At 45.4% G+C, this 17668-nt stretch overlaps 1 protein-coding gene across 5 annotated transcripts in view; it reads left to right on the top strand.

Annotated features, from left to right (window-relative positions):
• Positions 1 to 17668, top strand: part of ptprdb (protein tyrosine phosphatase receptor type Db) — a 66565-nt gene that overhangs the window by 26638 nt on the left and 22259 nt on the right. For all 5 annotated transcript variants that reach the window (XM_084686647.1, XM_084686646.1, XM_084686648.1 and 2 more), the window contains 11 exons: positions 4783 to 4928; positions 5779 to 5920; positions 8597 to 8785; positions 12773 to 12883; positions 14609 to 14878; positions 15199 to 15308; positions 15433 to 15630; positions 15771 to 15896; positions 16265 to 16412; positions 16565 to 16710; positions 16882 to 17026. In XM_084686647.1, the coding sequence (XP_084542773.1) occupies positions 4783 to 4928; positions 5779 to 5920; positions 8597 to 8785; positions 12773 to 12883; positions 14609 to 14878; positions 15199 to 15308; positions 15433 to 15630; positions 15771 to 15896; positions 16265 to 16412; positions 16565 to 16710; positions 16882 to 17026 (1731 nt within the window). The remainder of the gene's footprint in view (positions 1 to 4782; positions 4929 to 5778; positions 5921 to 8596; positions 8786 to 12772; positions 12884 to 14608; positions 14879 to 15198; positions 15309 to 15432; positions 15631 to 15770; positions 15897 to 16264; positions 16413 to 16564; positions 16711 to 16881; positions 17027 to 17668) is intronic.

Raw genomic sequence — 17668 nt, forward strand, 5'->3', positions numbered from 1 at the left:
GGTTTGTGTGCCTGAACGTGTGTGTGTGTGACAACTATCTCCTGGATTAGGAATAATGCTCTGATCCAGGCCAAAGTAGGCCAAAGCACCAGTGTCCCCCCATGAGTGGCACCATGTTAACAGCCTGATTCTTTGTGTCACCAACCGTCAGTAGGAATACTATCTGCCAGCCTTGCTCAGCTCAAGCTTTTCTACCCAGCGGCCTGGCCAACTGAAGGATAGGCGTGTTCAAGCTTTCACGTGAGAATACTGGACAATGTGAATGTACTTGAAATAGCATGTTCTAATCTCAACTCTACCTTGCATTAAGTCATTGTATGGCTTTCCAAGTGCGCGTGTGTGTGTCTTCCGTTGGCCCCGCGACCCACACGGTAGTTGCGGTACACTTTAACACCAAGCAACTTAAAGCAGCAGAGTGTGCCACACGTCCTCAGGTCTGTGAAGAGCTGATAAGGCTGTGATGGATGATGGGCAGAAATGTCAGTGTCAGCATATGTCCAGTAAGGACAGGGGCATTTAAAGTGGAGGTCAGACAGATGTGTGAGAAATAACATGATAGCCTGAAGCCTTCTGAGAACTGGGGGAGTTCGAGGGTGTGTGTGCGCGCATGTGTGTACAATGTTAAGAGTGGATCAGAGATTAGAGGGAGCATAGATTGGATGGTTACATGGATGAGATGGATAGAGGGATTCTGACTTGCTGTCTGAAGATGCAAGTGGGTCAAAGGGTCTCAATTTCCCATAATTCCAAACATCTTCCCACTGATGGCTATTCCGCAGTTTAGGAATGCTTGTTAATTCCTTCAGAATTGTAAATAAAGGCCTTTAAATTCTGAAGCCTTTTGCTCATGACACAGCTAGCAAAATGTAATTGTACTTCTTGAATACTTCAATAAGGTTTCCTTTGTTAACTATTAATGCTAATCCTAAAGAAGATGAATTAGGTTGGTGATGAGCATTGTAACATTGACCATGTTGATGAGAAAGAGGTTCCGTCTGCCCCCTGTGTGCTCAAGTATCCCATTGTGCCGGAATGCCCGAGAGCAGGGTACAAAGCTATTAGTGTTTAGCATTGATGTGCGTCCATCCGCAAGTAATGGGATCTGACTAGCGTTAGCTTAGCGTTAGCTTAACGGTGCATCCATCTGGAAATAACGAGGTCCCGGTTAGCGTTAGCTTAGCTTTAGCTTAGCAGTGCGTCCATCCGCAAGTAATGGGCCCCGACTAGCGCTGAGAAGCACCCACCCTTATTGCGCTCTTTGGGAAAGCTGTGTCTGACCCATTAAGTAGCGAATCCAGCGGCTAGTCCATGTGTTAGTAATGACCTGAGCATAAAAGGAGGCCTCTATTTGATTAATTCCTCCCTCATGTGTTTCTAACAAATTAACTCTAATTAACTTTGAGCTAGCCAAACCGAGCAGGCTGTGCTAAGGGCAGGGTGAGTGTGCACAGTAATTGGACAAACATCGGTATTGGCGTCGGAAGTAATGCGCATCACATTGCATGTTAGCGGATCATTGGTTGCTGGCCGGTGAACTGAAGCTCAAGAAGAGGAAGGATTTACCACTGCAAGCATCCTCCCAAATCACATGTTCCAGACTAGATATATCTTCATGCTAAATAATGTCATCTGAAACAATTGAAAGTAAAAGTTGAAAAATGTTAAAAACCCAATTCCAAGATTGTAAATCACAGTTCATAGAGGTCAAGATATTGAGATCTGCATATTCTGGTTGGTCTTGTAACCTATCAGATCATACTCAAAGAATGAGTTGATTCATCATTCATAGTCAATGTAATTTCAAACAAAATACTCTTGTTTATGGCAAACTTAAAATTCAATGAATTCATTAGTGTTTTAGCCGCTACACTGCGCTTAGTGTCTTCACTTCAGGACAACCCGTTTTAAGTAACGCTGTTTGGAAGCGGCCCATCCTTCTCTGTATCATCACTGCTAACGAGGCTGGCCAGGGCTCCACACTGGCACTGGCCTCATTTCTCTGGTTATCCAAAAATCATGACACAAACACACAGATGACACACACACATACAAAACCCTTCCAATGACACAGATCACACACAGATCAGGAAAAGAATCATCTCCCCTAATTTCTCGTTCCCTGCATCTGCACATGCACACACATTTTTGCATAGACACACACACACATACAAAGAGGTTGGCACAAATACAAGACAAGTGATGCCAACATTCATAATAGTCTTTAGAGCCTCTCTTAAATCTATTAAACACACACACACAAACACTGATGCACACACACACACATAAATACAGACGCTAACTGAAAGTCTTTAAAGAGGATGTGCCTACTATCGATCCAACGTTCAGGTTCAGTAGCCATTTATTCTCTCCTACTTTTGAGCAATGATACACTATCCTGACTCTGAGCAGAAATAGACTAGCATCGACTCAACTCTACACACACACACACACACACACACTTCCAAGGATGGCTGTAAGAATTTACTTATACCTTTGGTTTTTTAAACTAGCTAGCTTTCAACACTATACCTTCTGCGTTAACATAGCTTACACTTTTAACCCAAACTGTGCCCTGGCCTTCTGATATGTTATTGAAGGACCAAACTTCGATACAACACACACACACACCAGTATCAAAGTTTGCCGTCCTCAGAACTCGAAAGTGGATGGCGACCGTCATCAGGCTGACTTTGTAAGCCACACCATCTGCCATGTAGTTCCTACTATATGCATTACAATGTCACACACAGACACACACATACACAAAGATTGGCACACTCTAATTCCATCTAAATCTCTATCTCAGTGGATCTCCACTTACGTTGTATGCTCTCGCTCTCGCCTACTTAATCCACTGTAGCTGGTTCTTTATGTGGGTAAGACATGGACCTGAGAGAACGGGGTCTGTTCCTCCAGTAATGGAACATTGTTGTCCTGGGGGAGAAAACTGGAGAGGGGGGAAGGAATGAGCTTAGAAGGGCTTCAAGACAGTGAAAGTGTAGTACTGTGTACACACAGTATATACTATTAAACCCACATGACAGAGAGAGAGATAGAAAGAAAGTGACAAAAGAGAGAAAGAGAAGGAAGCACCGGAAGGATGAAGAGAGACAGACTGGATAAGAAAGAGACGTTGATTGGGCAGCAAAGAGTATTTAGGCACAATGGTGAGTGAAGTGATTTATAGGAATAGTTTAGAAAGAAGGAAGGGAAAGAAATTGGGAGATGGATGGCAAGAGAGAGAGGTAATATCCATGTAGCCATTTTAGCTTGGCACCACCAGCATTACACTTTTCATTTGTTTTGTGGGTGAGAGATTAACGAGAGGATTAAGGCAGCGATTCCCTCTCCTCATTCTCTCTCCATCTCTCTCTCACTCTATCTCTCTCTCCCACCCACATTGCCCTTGATGCTGGTTCATGTAGAGGAGGGCCTTCCAGGAGCATATGAGAGTCAGAGCAGGTGAGGTGAGAGGGCAGCTGGGTGCCCTCTGTGCATGTTAGGTACCGTTTCCTCTTGGTCCTTAACCTCCTTCTCTTTCTCTCTCTCTCTCTACTTCCTCTTTCTCTCTGCTCACCTTCTCTCTCACCAAACAGCTTATTCTCTTTCTTCCTCTGTCTCTCTCTTTTTCCTCTCCCTTTCTCTCTTTCTCCCTCCCTCCTTTAAAAAATGGCAAAAAGCAATTTCTCTCCCTTTGTCGTGGCGGTTGGCGGTAAGCCCCTAAGTAGGGATTTTCTCGTCGGGCCGGAATGCCATTAGCCAAGCTCTCGGTGACGTTCCGTGACTGACGTGCAGAATCTTTTGATGTCATGATTTTACAATCCCGCCGTGGAGCCGGTTATGATATTGATGGCGTTGGTAGAACCCGGGGCTTTAGTGGTCATGTCAGGAGTAATACTTCATAAATCCTTTATGGTGGAGAGAGAGAGAGAAAGAGGGAGGGAGAACGAGATAGTGAATATTAAGCTCCTTTGCTGATATGAGTACAGAAAGGAAACATGATGGAACACAGTCCTACATGTACATCTAAATAAGCCACACACACACACACATGCATGCCCACATGCGTACAAACACACACACGTTTACACGCACATGGGAAAAGTTTGGGGGAATGCCACCACAAGTTCAAACCTACAAATGTTCTTCCTCAGTCTCTCTTCCTCTCTACCTCTCTTTCTCATATACAAAACACACATACACATGTACAGTACAGACACCCCTCTCTCTGTCTTTCTCTCTCTCCTGATGTCCTGCTCTCCTTTTCTCTTTGTTCACTCACACACATCATAAAGCATGCACCTCTCACAGATGGGGATTTCATACAGCCCGAATTATATTGGATTTAAGCAGTATATGTGAAAACCTTTCGTTCAGAGATTACTTTCTGACTCCTTAATCAAGATGAGATAAGCAGTATTCTATCACAGCAGGATGCACCTGTGGTTGCTTCTGTGGAAGGAAAGACTTTGGCGCAACACTCACGTCCTCTTATAATCACGCCTAGTTACAGTACACAAACACGCACGGCCTGTCTGTCTCTTTGGCTGCAAGCGGTTAGGGAATCGGGCTAGGAATCAGAAGGTTGCCGGTTTGATTCCCTGTCGTTCAAAATGACGTTTTGTCCATGGGCAAGGCACTTCACCCTACTTGCCTCGGGGGGAATGTCCCTGTACTTACTGTAAGTCGCTCTGGATAAGAGCGTCTGCTAAATGAACGAGTTACATTGTACACATACACACAATCACACAGATAATGATTGTTGTCCCCTCCTTCCCCCAGCACCACCCAGGTTCACAAGAACACCAGAAGACCAGACGGGGGTGCAGGGTGGTGTGGCCTCCTTTGTCTGCCAGGCCACAGGTGACCCCCAGCCCAAGATCGTCTGGAATAAGAAGGGCAAGAAAGTCAGCAACCAGAGATTTGAGGTGAAGCACCAGTCTGTCCTGTTGATTTCATTGGCTTTAGCCTTGCAGATGTAACTATGCTGCAGTCAACTATGCTGCTGGAGCTCAAACCATATTTTGCAAGTTTTCTCTGTGTAGCCCAGAATAGATCAGCAAAAGGATCAAACTCTGCAATGACGTCTTCTATATATCTTCTAAAAAAAGTACCTGCAGGCCACAAGCGATGAGACTTGAAATCATAATATGATGCTATCAACCTGTATCATATCTGCTGATAGTATGCTGGCTGGGAAGCAGCTGATATTGCACGAGGCAGCCATATTAGTTTTGAGGGGATCGTGATTTTTCATTTAGACTGTCATCTCCCAGGAGCTTTACCCATGATCACCAAAGGCTCCAATGAGAATGGGTGAAAAAAGAGCTGCCCCAAGATCAGTCTCATCCTTCTAATAATTATACTTCTTCTAGAGTTTGGGAAGGTCACTTCCTGCTTGAGATTAAAAACTCCCCAGGGATGTTTGGGTCAGAGTTTATTAGATAAACATCTTAAAACTATGGAAACGATTGTGTGGTACTGGTGTATCATTGGGATAAATATTTGTACGCAATCGTCGCATCATAGAGATTGATATTTGAGGACTTAGAGGCCTCTTTGCAGACTCAGTACCGCCAGACACAAAACAGTGCACACATATGGCATACTGATGACAATGAGAATAATAATTTTAATAAAAAACACCTTTTCTTTATACAGCACCTTTCTCACGCCCAAAGATGTTTTAAAGAGATTTTATAGAGAATTAAGATATAAAATAATGGCTTTTTTTCCTGACCGTTGCCCTCACTGCTACCCGTGTGTCTCCTGTCCCAGGTGATTGACTTTGACGACGGGTCTGGCTCGGTTCTTAGGATCCAGCCCTTACGGACGCCGAGAGACGAAGCCATCTACGAGTGTCACGCGTCCAACACAGCCGGGGAGATCACTGCCTCCACCAGACTCAATGTCCTACGGGGTGGGTGGACACACACACACGCACACACATACACACACACATCCAGATCTTACAATGAAGATGTTTCTCTGGGTTAATTCTCTCGTTAAGATCAGCCCCCAGCCTGTGATCAAGCAAGCTCATCTTTCCTATGAGTACCCCATCTCCTTATCCCAGATTGAGATTAGCTTTAGCTTCAGTCCATTAATAGTAACAGTCGTGTTAGCCTTAGTCTCAGTCCATTAATAGTCACAGTGGTGTTAGCATTAGCTTCAGTCCATTAAAAGGGGGGGAAATTTATGTTAGCGTTAGCCCTAGTCCTTTAGGATAGAGATGAGTGTTAGCGTTAGCTTGCATCCATTAGGAGACCCAGAGATAGAGGATAAAGTGTATGTCTCACTCGCCTTAGTGAGTGAACCTTCTGAACTGTGAATAATCACACAGCTTGGCTTGGCACGCTCTGGGGGCAAGCAGGCACACATATACACACAAACACACAAACTTTTTAACTTTTATGCCCTCAGCATTTCTCAATAATTTACAACATCAGACCACTTTTTTGTATCCTCATTGCATCTCTGGCCCATCTGGAGCTGTCTCACAAACAACTTTGGAGCGTGTATTACTCTGGGTGTGTATGTGTGTGTGTGTGTGTGTGTGTGCGTGTGTGCGTGCTTGTGCGCGTGCAAGTGTGTAAGCGTGTCCTTATACTAACTTCACGTTCTAAAAACACTGCAAAATACACACAATTATTCACACGGTTGAATGAAAAGCGTTTTGCTTGTACATTTGGGCGTCTTGTAAAGATGAATGTGAGACATTCGACTTCCAATCTCTTCTTGATCTGCAAACACATGCACACATGCACACACACAGCTCTTTAGCCCAGCCAGAGAGACAGGCTTTATGGAACGATTAGCCTCGTTCCTGGCTCAAAGGGCCCATTGTGGAGCTGTGAGAGAAGCCACCTGGGACTGGCTAATTGGCTGTAATTGATTCCCCGTCTAAATGCCAGTCATGTCCTCTCTCCTCCAGCCTCTATAGAGACAGAGAGCCCTGGTGACAGAGCCACTGTGTGCTGCGGAGAATGAATGGGGCTCTTGTTTATCTGCTGAAGGGATGAGTTCAAGTACATGTTTGGGGAGGACTGGGCTCTGAGTCCTCACTTGTCTCCTGTGGGGATGATGCAGCCTATCATCCTGACTGAATGACAGCGAGACTGGCTGGAAGACAAAGCGATTGCTTATTCTGCGCCATAGGCATGAGCCTATGAGTGTTCCAGATCACCTTGACAGTTACACACATACAGGTTGAAGACAGATTTCACACATGCTGTGATGTGTGTTTGTATGTGTGTTTGTATGTGTCTGTGGTGTAGAATTTCAGCTCAGCTGTGACTGGAGGGGGTTCTTAACGGCATTAGCAGCTTTGTTGTACACACCCTCCCTGGTGTGAGTTACACCTGTCTCCCATGATGGATGGGTCCCTTAGGGCCCTGTGTGTGTGTGTGTGTGTGTGTGTGTGTGTGTGTGTGTGTGTGTGTGTGTGTGTGCATTAGTACACGCGTGCAAAAGAGACAGAGTCATAGAGAGAAAGAGCACTCTTTTGCCACCCCCTTTTGCAGTACTTCCAAGTGTTTGTATAGTGTGCTCTGTGCTCTTTATCCTCTACCTCCCTTCACACAGCCCAGGTAGATGAAATTGAATGCATAACTCCTGTGTCTGTAAGTAGCTGCCTTTGAAGTCAACCTATTCATAATGAAAGTTAACAGAGCGAGAATTGTTGAATAGCTCCCCCAAGTTTCACCCCATGTCACAGTTTTTCATTTTGTTTCATTCTTTTCATTCAATCTTCCTCTCTTGTGTGTCTCTTTGGCATTCTACTGTATCTCTCTCTCTCTCTGTCTGTCACTCTTTCTGTCTGTGCCACATTAGTCTTGTCACTTAACATAAGCATAAAGGTTTGGTATATGTGGAGGAGGAAGTTGATATTAAGTACAAAAAAAGGAAAATCCCAAATACACACACGCACACACACATTTGACTCCTTGTCCTAATGGTTTATTATTTCCATGTTTCTATTTCCTCCGTGTCGCGATTGATTGTAACCGGAGCTGTTAAAAGGCCACACACATACACACACCTAGCTCGCCAGTTTGAGCTCGATCAGCTACCGCCCAAATTAGCATCTCCTCGGTGCCCGTTTCCCGTTAATGAGGACTGTGCGGCCGGTAGACAGGGGCGGGACAGAGCCCTAAGGATTCAGAGTAATGAAGGGAGGAAGGATTTAGCTGGTAATAAAGACACATAGACACACATATAAACACACACACACACAATCACTAAAACCCCCACACACACACTGTACACACATACATAACCAACCCCTACACTCACGTACACAAAACCACATGCACACACACTTCCTGCCCATGTATCTTTATTTTTACACTTTACCTTCTGTTAGGTTGCCTATGTAGTGATTTCAGTACATGCTACTTCCCAATAATTATGATTGATACACTGAGGAATGAGTTTCTCAATTTGGCTCTTCCAGAGAACTTGATTCCCCTCCCAAGCAAAATAACTGAATCATGTGCAATATGACTCCTCTATTTGACTCTTAACAAAGACTAGTGGTTCTCTAGTAAAAGCAGTGAATCACATGTAAAATGACTCCTTTATTTGACTCCTCCAGAGGACCAGCTCCCGTCAGGCTTCCCTACCATCGACATGGGTCCCCAGCTGAAGGTGGTGGAGCGATCTCGGACCGCCACTATGCTGTGTGCCGCCAGTGGCAACCCCGACCCAGAAATCTCCTGGTTCAAGGACTTCCTCCCAGTCAACACCACCAACAACAATGGACGCATTAAGCAGCTTCGCTCAGGTAATGCCTCTGCTGCACAAGTAAACCTTTTTTTACCCCTGTAAGAAATCCCTCTCTGCCTATCTATCTTTCTCCCTCCGTCCCCTTAATGCTTTTGATGTTTCCAGAATTGTCCTTCTTTCTCTGTTTTCTTTTTTTGCGGTAACTAGCTTTTCTCCTCAGCTCCTCCACTCAATCCTCATGTGCAGCAGTTGCCAGGTTATTTTACCCTCTTTCGAGATGAAACGCCTTTCTGCTATTCAACCCCTGGAGGAGGGGGGGGGGTTCCTGAACCCTCACCACCATGTTACCCCCCCGATACAGACAAGTACTAGCAAAGCAACAAATAACAACAAGGCAACAATCCCTCCAAAAACTGAAAACGAAAGCATTCCCCATGTTCTGCTGTAGTCATATAGTCGAAACAGGTTTAGTGTGTGTGTGTTGAGGGGGGGGGGGGGGGGTTGTCTTCCTGATGGTGGTGAGACGTATAGGGAATCTCCCCCCAACGGCAGCCCCCACTTCTGTGACTAAAGGTCAGAATTCTTCTGACCTCTGTGGAGAATCTAGTGGACTTCCCTGGACTAAATGTAAATGTAAATGTGTCCAACGGACACCAGGAGATTGGAGCTAGGTCTTTAAGCTCCACACGAGTTCTCCATCCGTTTGCAATGTCACAGTGTGTTAACGCATCTCGGGATGCTACATTTAGCTTCAGACTCAATGAGCACCAAACCACACAACCATGATTAGCGATCTTTAAATAGACTGATGTAAACAGAAAGTCAAAATGAAAGATGAATGGAAGACTTATCTCTAATTGAATTATTTTTTGGTCCATCAAGACCAGACAGGGAATTGATTCCACAGTAGAGTGGGGGCTCTACAGGTTCTCTTCTCTGTGGCCAAGACTCCGTACTCCTTCAGCTTCCTGTCCCTGGGTCCCACCCAGATCTAGTATACCTGCTTGTGATTGGACGACACTTCCCAACCCCTGCTTAATTCTCTCTCTCTCTCTCTCTCTCTCTCTACCTGGCTCCACCCTTAAATGTTTCCTAATCCAGGTTCTCCGGAAGATAATGAAAAAAACATTTGATTGTTTTGGAGTATTCAAGATCTCTCTAGTCTTGACTTGTCCTTTCCTACTATACAAAGAGAACTTTTAGAAATAACACATCTAGCCTTTCTGTTTCGAAAAATGATAGCTTGTTGATTGTTGCTCATCTTAGTCTACTACTACTAACCTGTTGAAGTGTGCGTGCCCACGGGTTCCTTTCTTTGAGTGGACTCTGCGTGTGTGCTTGGGTGTTCTGAGCCAATTGTAATGCACTGTTTGTGCTGTCTCTTCTCTCTTTGTGTCTTTAACTACAGAGTCCTTTGGTAAGTGCTTGAGCTCTGAGTCCCCAACTCCTTCCCTTTCTCTGTTTCTCACTTTCCACACTCACTGCTGACTACCTCACTGACACTGTTTGAGCATGTCTCATCCTAATGATCCGAGTGGTCTCACACACGCACACACACACACATACTGTACTGTGTACCACACGCGTGTGAAGGTACAGATACACAGGTACATATTTATACATGTGATGTTTATAGAATATAATTAAAAATTCTCAAGCACACACACACACACACACACACACACACACACACACACTCTCAGCTGTGCACCAACACCTTGCCTCTAACTTCTTCTCCTCAGTTTCACCCATGCTATCTACTCCTGCCCTCCTTGGTCACTTACTCACTCAATCACTCACTCAATGTCTCTCTCCCTCCGTTCCTCACTTACTCTCTCACTCCTGTTTCCCGGTCAATACCTCATCTGCTGAGGATGACTGTCTTTAGTTCCCCTTGGCAGGCCCTGGCTTGGAAAATCAATGGCAACAAGCTTCCCAGCCTTCACTTTCCCAGACATACACTGTGTTCTGGTATATGGACTTGCATACTACAAAGCACAACCGCTTTCTAATGTGGAAAGAAGCCAATTTGTCACTGTTGCTATGTAGATTTCACAGAGTAGTAAGTATGTAGTATGCAAGTGTGTATATTAGGACACAGCCACATTCCCACAAGTCTTGAGGCCTAGTTCACTAAGCACCTGTTTCCCTGTGGACTCGCCACACCCAATACTGTACTATTATACCTGCTTCTATCTATTTATCTATTTTAATTTCTTTCTTGGCTCCTACTGTCCTGCTTCAGGCATATAACTCAAGTTAATTACTTTTTAGCTTGTTTCTCTCACTCCCCCCGAATCTCTCTCTCTCTTTTGTCTCCAATTAGATTCTTCTCCTATACAAGTCCCCTCTTGTTTTCTTTCTTCCCTGCCTCTTTTCCTCACTTACGTCCAAATACTAACAATTTCTTCTTCTTCTTCTCTAATCTCGTCTGCATTCATTGCCCAATCAGGTGGCACGCCCATACGAGGTAAGGCTTCCGGGAAGACACACACACACGCACCACCAACCTTACTCACACACAGGCCTAGTTCCATTTCCGCTCTTAGTCCCACACTTCTTGTGGTTATGAAAGCATAGGATTAGTAGCAACCAAAATGGGACCAAAATGGGGCTTAATATTCACACCTATTCCATCCTTTCAGATCTGTTCAGAAATGTTCAGGGTTGAAGGGGGTGAGATCACGTATTTGGAACTGGGCAAGCCGTTCGTTTTACTTTCTTGTGGCCTCCTCTCCCTCCAACTTCCTCTTTTTTCCCTCCGCATAATTTAATCTTTTCCATCATTGTGCTGCGTGACGGACAGTACTCCATATCTTCCATGTCTTTGTGCAGTATAATCTATCCTCCCTGTTTCTCTTCAACCCCCATTCCATCCTACTCTCCGTATAAGGCCTTTATGTCAAGTAGCTTACTGGTTTTAAATTGCAAACTGGTCATTTCTAGACGTCATAAAATATGTATGAATTGGATTATGGCACCCAGTAATTTTTATTTTTTTATAATTAAATATATCATTTGTATCTTCTTTTTTTTCCCCTCTACTCTTTTTTGGGGTATTGACCTCGTTTTGAACCTGCGCCCCCTCCTGCCCCCCCCCCCCCCTCCTGCCCCTGTTCATATCTGTCCAATCAAGCCTTGGTCTTGTTTACCTCCCAGCTGTTCTCTGCTCTAAAAGTCCAGATGGTGAAGATTCAAACCGACACGCACACACTTACACACTTTTTGTTTTTTTACCAGTCAAATGTTCAATTTCACTCTTTCTCCTTTATGTCTTCCATTGCTGTCAAAAAGCCCCAAACAACCACTTTTTTGATAAAGTTTTTTATGGGTGCTTTTTTCGCTTCACCACCCTTATCTTTCTCCTTACCTTCTCTTTGGTCTGCTGCTTTAGCAGGAAGCAACTTGTTGACTTTTTTGCCAATTTTTCTTTTTTCAGGGTTGAAAGACAACGTGAATATCAGTCTGTTTCCGAGGTCTTGTTGGTTTTGTCCCTCCGCTGAGCTGATTGGAGAATGGTCGATGTCTTAACCTCTTTTTTATTGGTTGTGGGCTTTGTGACATCACTCTCCTGATCCCATTGGTGGATTCTAAGGGGGATGGGGGTTATCGTGTTGTCAAGGTTATGGTTGGGTCATTTTTGATCCCCAAAACTTGAATATATTTTTTCCATTCTTGAGTTTTCTTAATGTATCGTAAGAGGAAGGTATAACATTTTTGTTCTTTATGTGTTAAAGCATCGCACCAAATTTTATTCATACTTTCATTTTGTTTTGTCATGAAAACAACTTTTGTATGTATTTTCAGACTATGATTGCCAGTAGATGTCTGGCGTCCTTTAAGCCAGCATTACCCCACCAAACCTCTTTCAGCTAAAATACCTTAAGCCTAACACCATATATTCTAGCTAAAATAGTGTCACCCATTGCTCAATTGAAATATGCACTGTAAATAGAACTTGCATATTTCTCACCTTCCTCTAAATGTGCTTTAAATGTTCTCTCTCTTTCTTGTTCTCCTCCGTTCCTCCACTCTTCCTCATCAGGTGCATTGCAGATTGAACTAAGTGAGGAGTCAGACCAAGGGAAGTACGAGTGCGTTGCTACCAACAGTGACGGGACGCGGTACTCCACTCCAGCTAATCTCTACGTCAGAGGTGAGGAGGGTTCAATGGCAGACCTGGCAACCCATTTTGTACAGACGTCAACCTAAACCGGCAACTTGAGATCTACACAATTAATGCAATGCAATGAACATAATATAAAATACATAACATGAACATTTACAACTTGTTTTAAAGAAACATACAGTGCAATATTTGATGCCTTTTTACATTTCCGAGGGCTAGGACCTTTCACCCAGATAACTGCTCACAGTGCCCTTCTTTACTAACACTTAAAACTTTAGAAATGAGACATACAGCTGTCTCTTTAAGACTTGTGTTTCTCCTCAATTCTGCAAGACATTTGGGTTCCTGAGGGCTCCTGTCTACTGCACTCACTCGCACACACACTCAAGAAAGCATAGCTCACACACACTCGCACACACACTCAAAACAAGGACAACTCATACATACACATAGACACAGGCGCTCTGAGAGAGATCAGCTCCTTGGGCTCTTAACTGGCTTGTCTGCCCTGCTGAAACATAAAACAGCCTTGCGTCTTTTTTGACAGTTACAAAACACTTCCAGGGGGAAAACACACGCACATAATGTCAACGCATTAAACACACACACAAAAATATGAAAAGACACACAAGGCACGTTCAGCTTCTCTTTTCGCAGTCTAGCTCAAGCTCTCTCTCTCTCGCTCTCTCGCTCTTTCTCTGTCTCTTTCTCTGTCTCTATCTTATGAACAAGCTCACACAGACACACACAAATCAGAGTGTACAAAGCCTGTGAAGGACAGACAGCAAGTTATAGTCCAGGCTCCACAATAGACAGACACCTACAGGACTTCTTTCTCATCTTTGGACTGACACTCTGACCCTGTCCCCCTTTGTCCTCCCCCTCTCTCGCTCCTCCTTTAATCTTTGCCGTGCCCTCTTTTCTTCTTCTTCTTCTCTTCTCTCGCTACGGCTGTTCCTACTTTGCTCCAGAGCTGAGAGAAGGTGGGTAACTTCAGAGTGGCTCCCTTTTCTCCTCATAAAACCTCTTCTCCTACATTTTCTCCGGAAGCTTCCGATCGTGTGCGTGTGCCTGCATGCTAGTGTGCTTTTGAGTGTGTGTGTGCGCATGTGTCCATGTTCATGAGTGAGTGTTGTGCGGCTGGATATAGTGCTGGAAATACAGCTTGTGTGTGTGTGTGTGTGTGAAAATCTAACATGGGTGCTCATTCTATCACATCTCCTTTCAAATCCTTCCAGTTTTGAATAGTTTTGTGCATGAGTGTGTGTGCTGTGAATTGTCCATCATTGCTGTTCACCATGTACCTTTAAAGCTGAATATTTTGATACCGTACAATATACTATAAAATCCCTACCCACTGTACGGTGTACTTACAGCCCATTAATGCTCTTAATGCAGTCCTACTCTGGGTAAGGGGCTTGTGTACAATTCTGGAGTAATCACTTTGTACATTGTGAATTATTTATCTTTTAAATGAATATGCATAGTATGTAAATTGCTGGACATTGTTGTTGATGTTTTTCAAGGGACAAATTTCCCTTTGGCAGCAAAGTTTTATCTTATCTTACTTCCTAATGGAAACTGGCAACCAAACATGACATGCCAGACCATTTTACATAATACACACACACACACTCCGTCCTGTACCATACAACAAACGATGCAACAGGCAGACAACTGTATTTGAGACTCACATTTCAAAATCCTCGCCCCCCACCCCGCCCCACCCCCCGCCCCACCCCTCACCATCAGTGCGTCGAGTCCCGCCGCGTTTCTCCATCCCGCCGGCGGACAGTGAGATCATGCCCGGGGGCAGTGTGAACATCACGTGTGTGGCGGTGGGCTCGCCCATGCCCTACGTCAAGTGGATGCTGGGCACGGAGGACCTGACCCCCGAGGACGACATGCCCATCGGGCGCAACGTGCTGGAGCTGGGCGACGTGCGCCAGTCCAACAACTACACGTGCGTCGCCATGTCCACGCTGGGCGTCATCGAAGCGGTGGCGCAGATCATTGTCAAAGGTGTGTGTGTAGATGTGTGTGTGCCTGACCCATTTGATGTTTTTTTCATTTTCTTTTGTGGTCGATGACTGTTAGGCTCAATTAAGTGTAAATTGGGTCTTTAAATCCCCTTTTCCCCTCTCTCTCTCTCTCTCTCTCTCTCTCTCTCTCTCTCTCTCTCTCTCTCTCTCTCTCTCTCTCTCTCTCTCTCTCTCTCTCTCTCTTTCTCTCTCTTTCTTCTCTCTTCTTTCTCTCTCTCTTTCTCTCTCTCTCTCTCTCTCTCTCTCTCTCTCTCTCTCTCTCTCTCTCTCTCTCTCTCTCTCTCTCTCTCTCTCTCTCAGCCCTTCCCAAAGCTCCAGGCACCCCAGTGGTGACGGAAAGAACTGCGACCAGCATCACCCTCACCTGGGACTCTGGAAACCCTGAGCCTGTGGCCTACTACATACTACTGGTTAGCCCCACTCACATCCACACACACTCACATACACTCACACACACACATACACACTGTCATTTACTTCTCTTAACAGTAACCTTTTCACCCCTTATCTCCCCCCCCCCCCTCTCCCCCCCAGCACCGGTCCAAGGGATCGGACGACGCCTACAAAGAGATCGACGGCATCGCCACCACCCGTTACAGTGTGGGCGGGCTCAGCCCTTACTCCCACTATGACTTCCGCGTGGCTGCCGTCAACACCATCGGGCGCGGCCCCGCCAGCGAGACGGTGGAGGCCCGCACCTCAGAGCAGGCGCCGTCCTCACCGCCCCGCCAGGTCAGAGGTCGAGCAAACCTGAAGAAAAAGAATGGATTTAATTGGCACAGGCATCACAGATCCCCTCATCCCTGTAAAGCACATTTGGTTTATTTGTCAGCCACGTTGTCAATAAAGTTTGGGTGTGTTTGGACGTGCAGGTCAGGGGTCGTATGCTGAGCACCACCACAGCCATCATCCACTGGGATGAGCCGGAGGAGGCTAACGGGCAGGTGGTGGGATATAGGGTGTACTACACTGCTGACAGCACACTGCAGGTCAACCAGGTCAGTGTGTGTGTGTGTGTCTGCGTGTGTGTGTGTGTGTGTGTGGGAGGGAGGGGGCCCTGAGAGGTGTGTGTGTGTGTGGTTGGGTGGATATTGGCTGTGTGTGTATGTGTGGTATTCTTACACCCATAATATCTTTCTGATGTCTTACTAATCTGTGAGTTCTGTAATTACAGCCCACATACTTACAGTTTAATCACCACTCAATTAGATTTCATTAAAACAATATTTCAACATCCTGTAATGACTATAATTGCCCATTCCTCTGGGCTTCGTCGAGGAATTGGTTTGTGCGTGCTCACGTCTTAATGCTCGTGTGCGTGCCTTTGTGTGTGTGTGTGTGTGTGTGTGTGTGCATACTTTCCCAGTGGGAGAAGCAGATGGTTCGCAGTGCAAACTTCATCACCATCCAAAGCCTGACCCCCAATAAGACGTACTACATCAGAGTCCTGGCCTTCACCTCTGTAGGGGACGGGCCCCTGTCCCAGGACCTTCAGATCATAGCCAAGACTGGAGGTAAGACTGCCCAGAGTGGGTGTGTCTGTGTGTCCCAGATGAGAGGAAAAATGAAACCAATTGGTAGATTCCAATAAATCATGTTTATAAAATACTTGTGAGTTGATATCTAGTTCTATATATGATATAGTTCATGTCTCTCTCTCTCTCAGTTCCATCCCAGCCATCAGACTTTAAGGGCGAGGCCAAATCAGAGACCAGCATCCTCCTCTCCTGGGTGGCCCCCCCGCAGAGCGGCCCTGACAACCAGATCACCGGGTACGAGCTGGTGTACCGCCGCACTGACGACACAGAGGAGGTGAGGTCGCACACGCTCACACAAAACACACACTTATACACACACACACACACACACACTGACACCCATACAAACGCTCACACGCGTAGCACACACGCAGTTAGCCGTACACATTTCTAGTGTGAGATAGACACTTATCTCCCAACTTATCCTTGTTGCCCGTCTCTTTAGAAGAAGGTGACCTTTGAACCCTCCACCTCGTACCTCCTGAAGAACCTCAAGCCCTTCTCCACCTACACCTTCCAGCTGGCTGCTCGCAGCAAGCATGGCATCGGGGCCTACACCAACGAGGTGTCCACCGACACACCCCAGACACGTAAGCCCCATGCCTCCCAGTGTGTGTGTGTGTGTGTGTGTGTGTGTGTGTGTGTGTGTGTGTGTGTGTGTGTGTGTGTGTGTGTGTGTGTGTGTGAAAGAGAGAGAGAGAGACATAACAGACCTCAGATGTCATTAGAGAACAACATCTAATATTTTGTTGAGAGATGTCTACAGCATGGCAGTGTTTATGCCAGACAACATACCTCAAATCTAATCTGGCAGTTTGGCTCCACTGAGACTATTGCAATGAACCAACCCGATATCTTTGCAGTGATCAATTCAATTTGTCAATGTGAGTTGAATCTGAGGTCTGCTATCAGGGTACAGAGAAGCTTTGCTTGCAAAGGTAAGAAACGGTCTTGTGTGTTAAGTTAGTGATGCATGTAGCAGTGTCCGTCTTTCAAGAAAGCCGAGAGGTTTGTAGATGGGGGGACAGAGATAAGGCCAAGGTACGTTACATGTTCTATGTAGACAATGTTCTTGTGTAGCGTTCTTTTAACCCATTCCTCTTCTTCATTGGTGTGGAGTCTGCATTTCTATCAAATCGAGTTGGACGTTTTGGTCATTCACTGCTACGTGTTCACCACCATCTTGGTTTTAAGACTCCATTTTCTGTAGAAGGTCTCAGTGTTTTATTTTT

The sequence above is a fragment of the Hypomesus nipponensis genome, chromosome 22 (assembly GCF_054491055.1).
Source record: "Hypomesus nipponensis isolate SF chromosome 22, ASM5449105v1, whole genome shotgun sequence".
In the NCBI taxonomy this organism is placed as follows: domain Eukaryota; kingdom Metazoa; phylum Chordata; class Actinopteri; order Osmeriformes; family Osmeridae; genus Hypomesus; species Hypomesus nipponensis.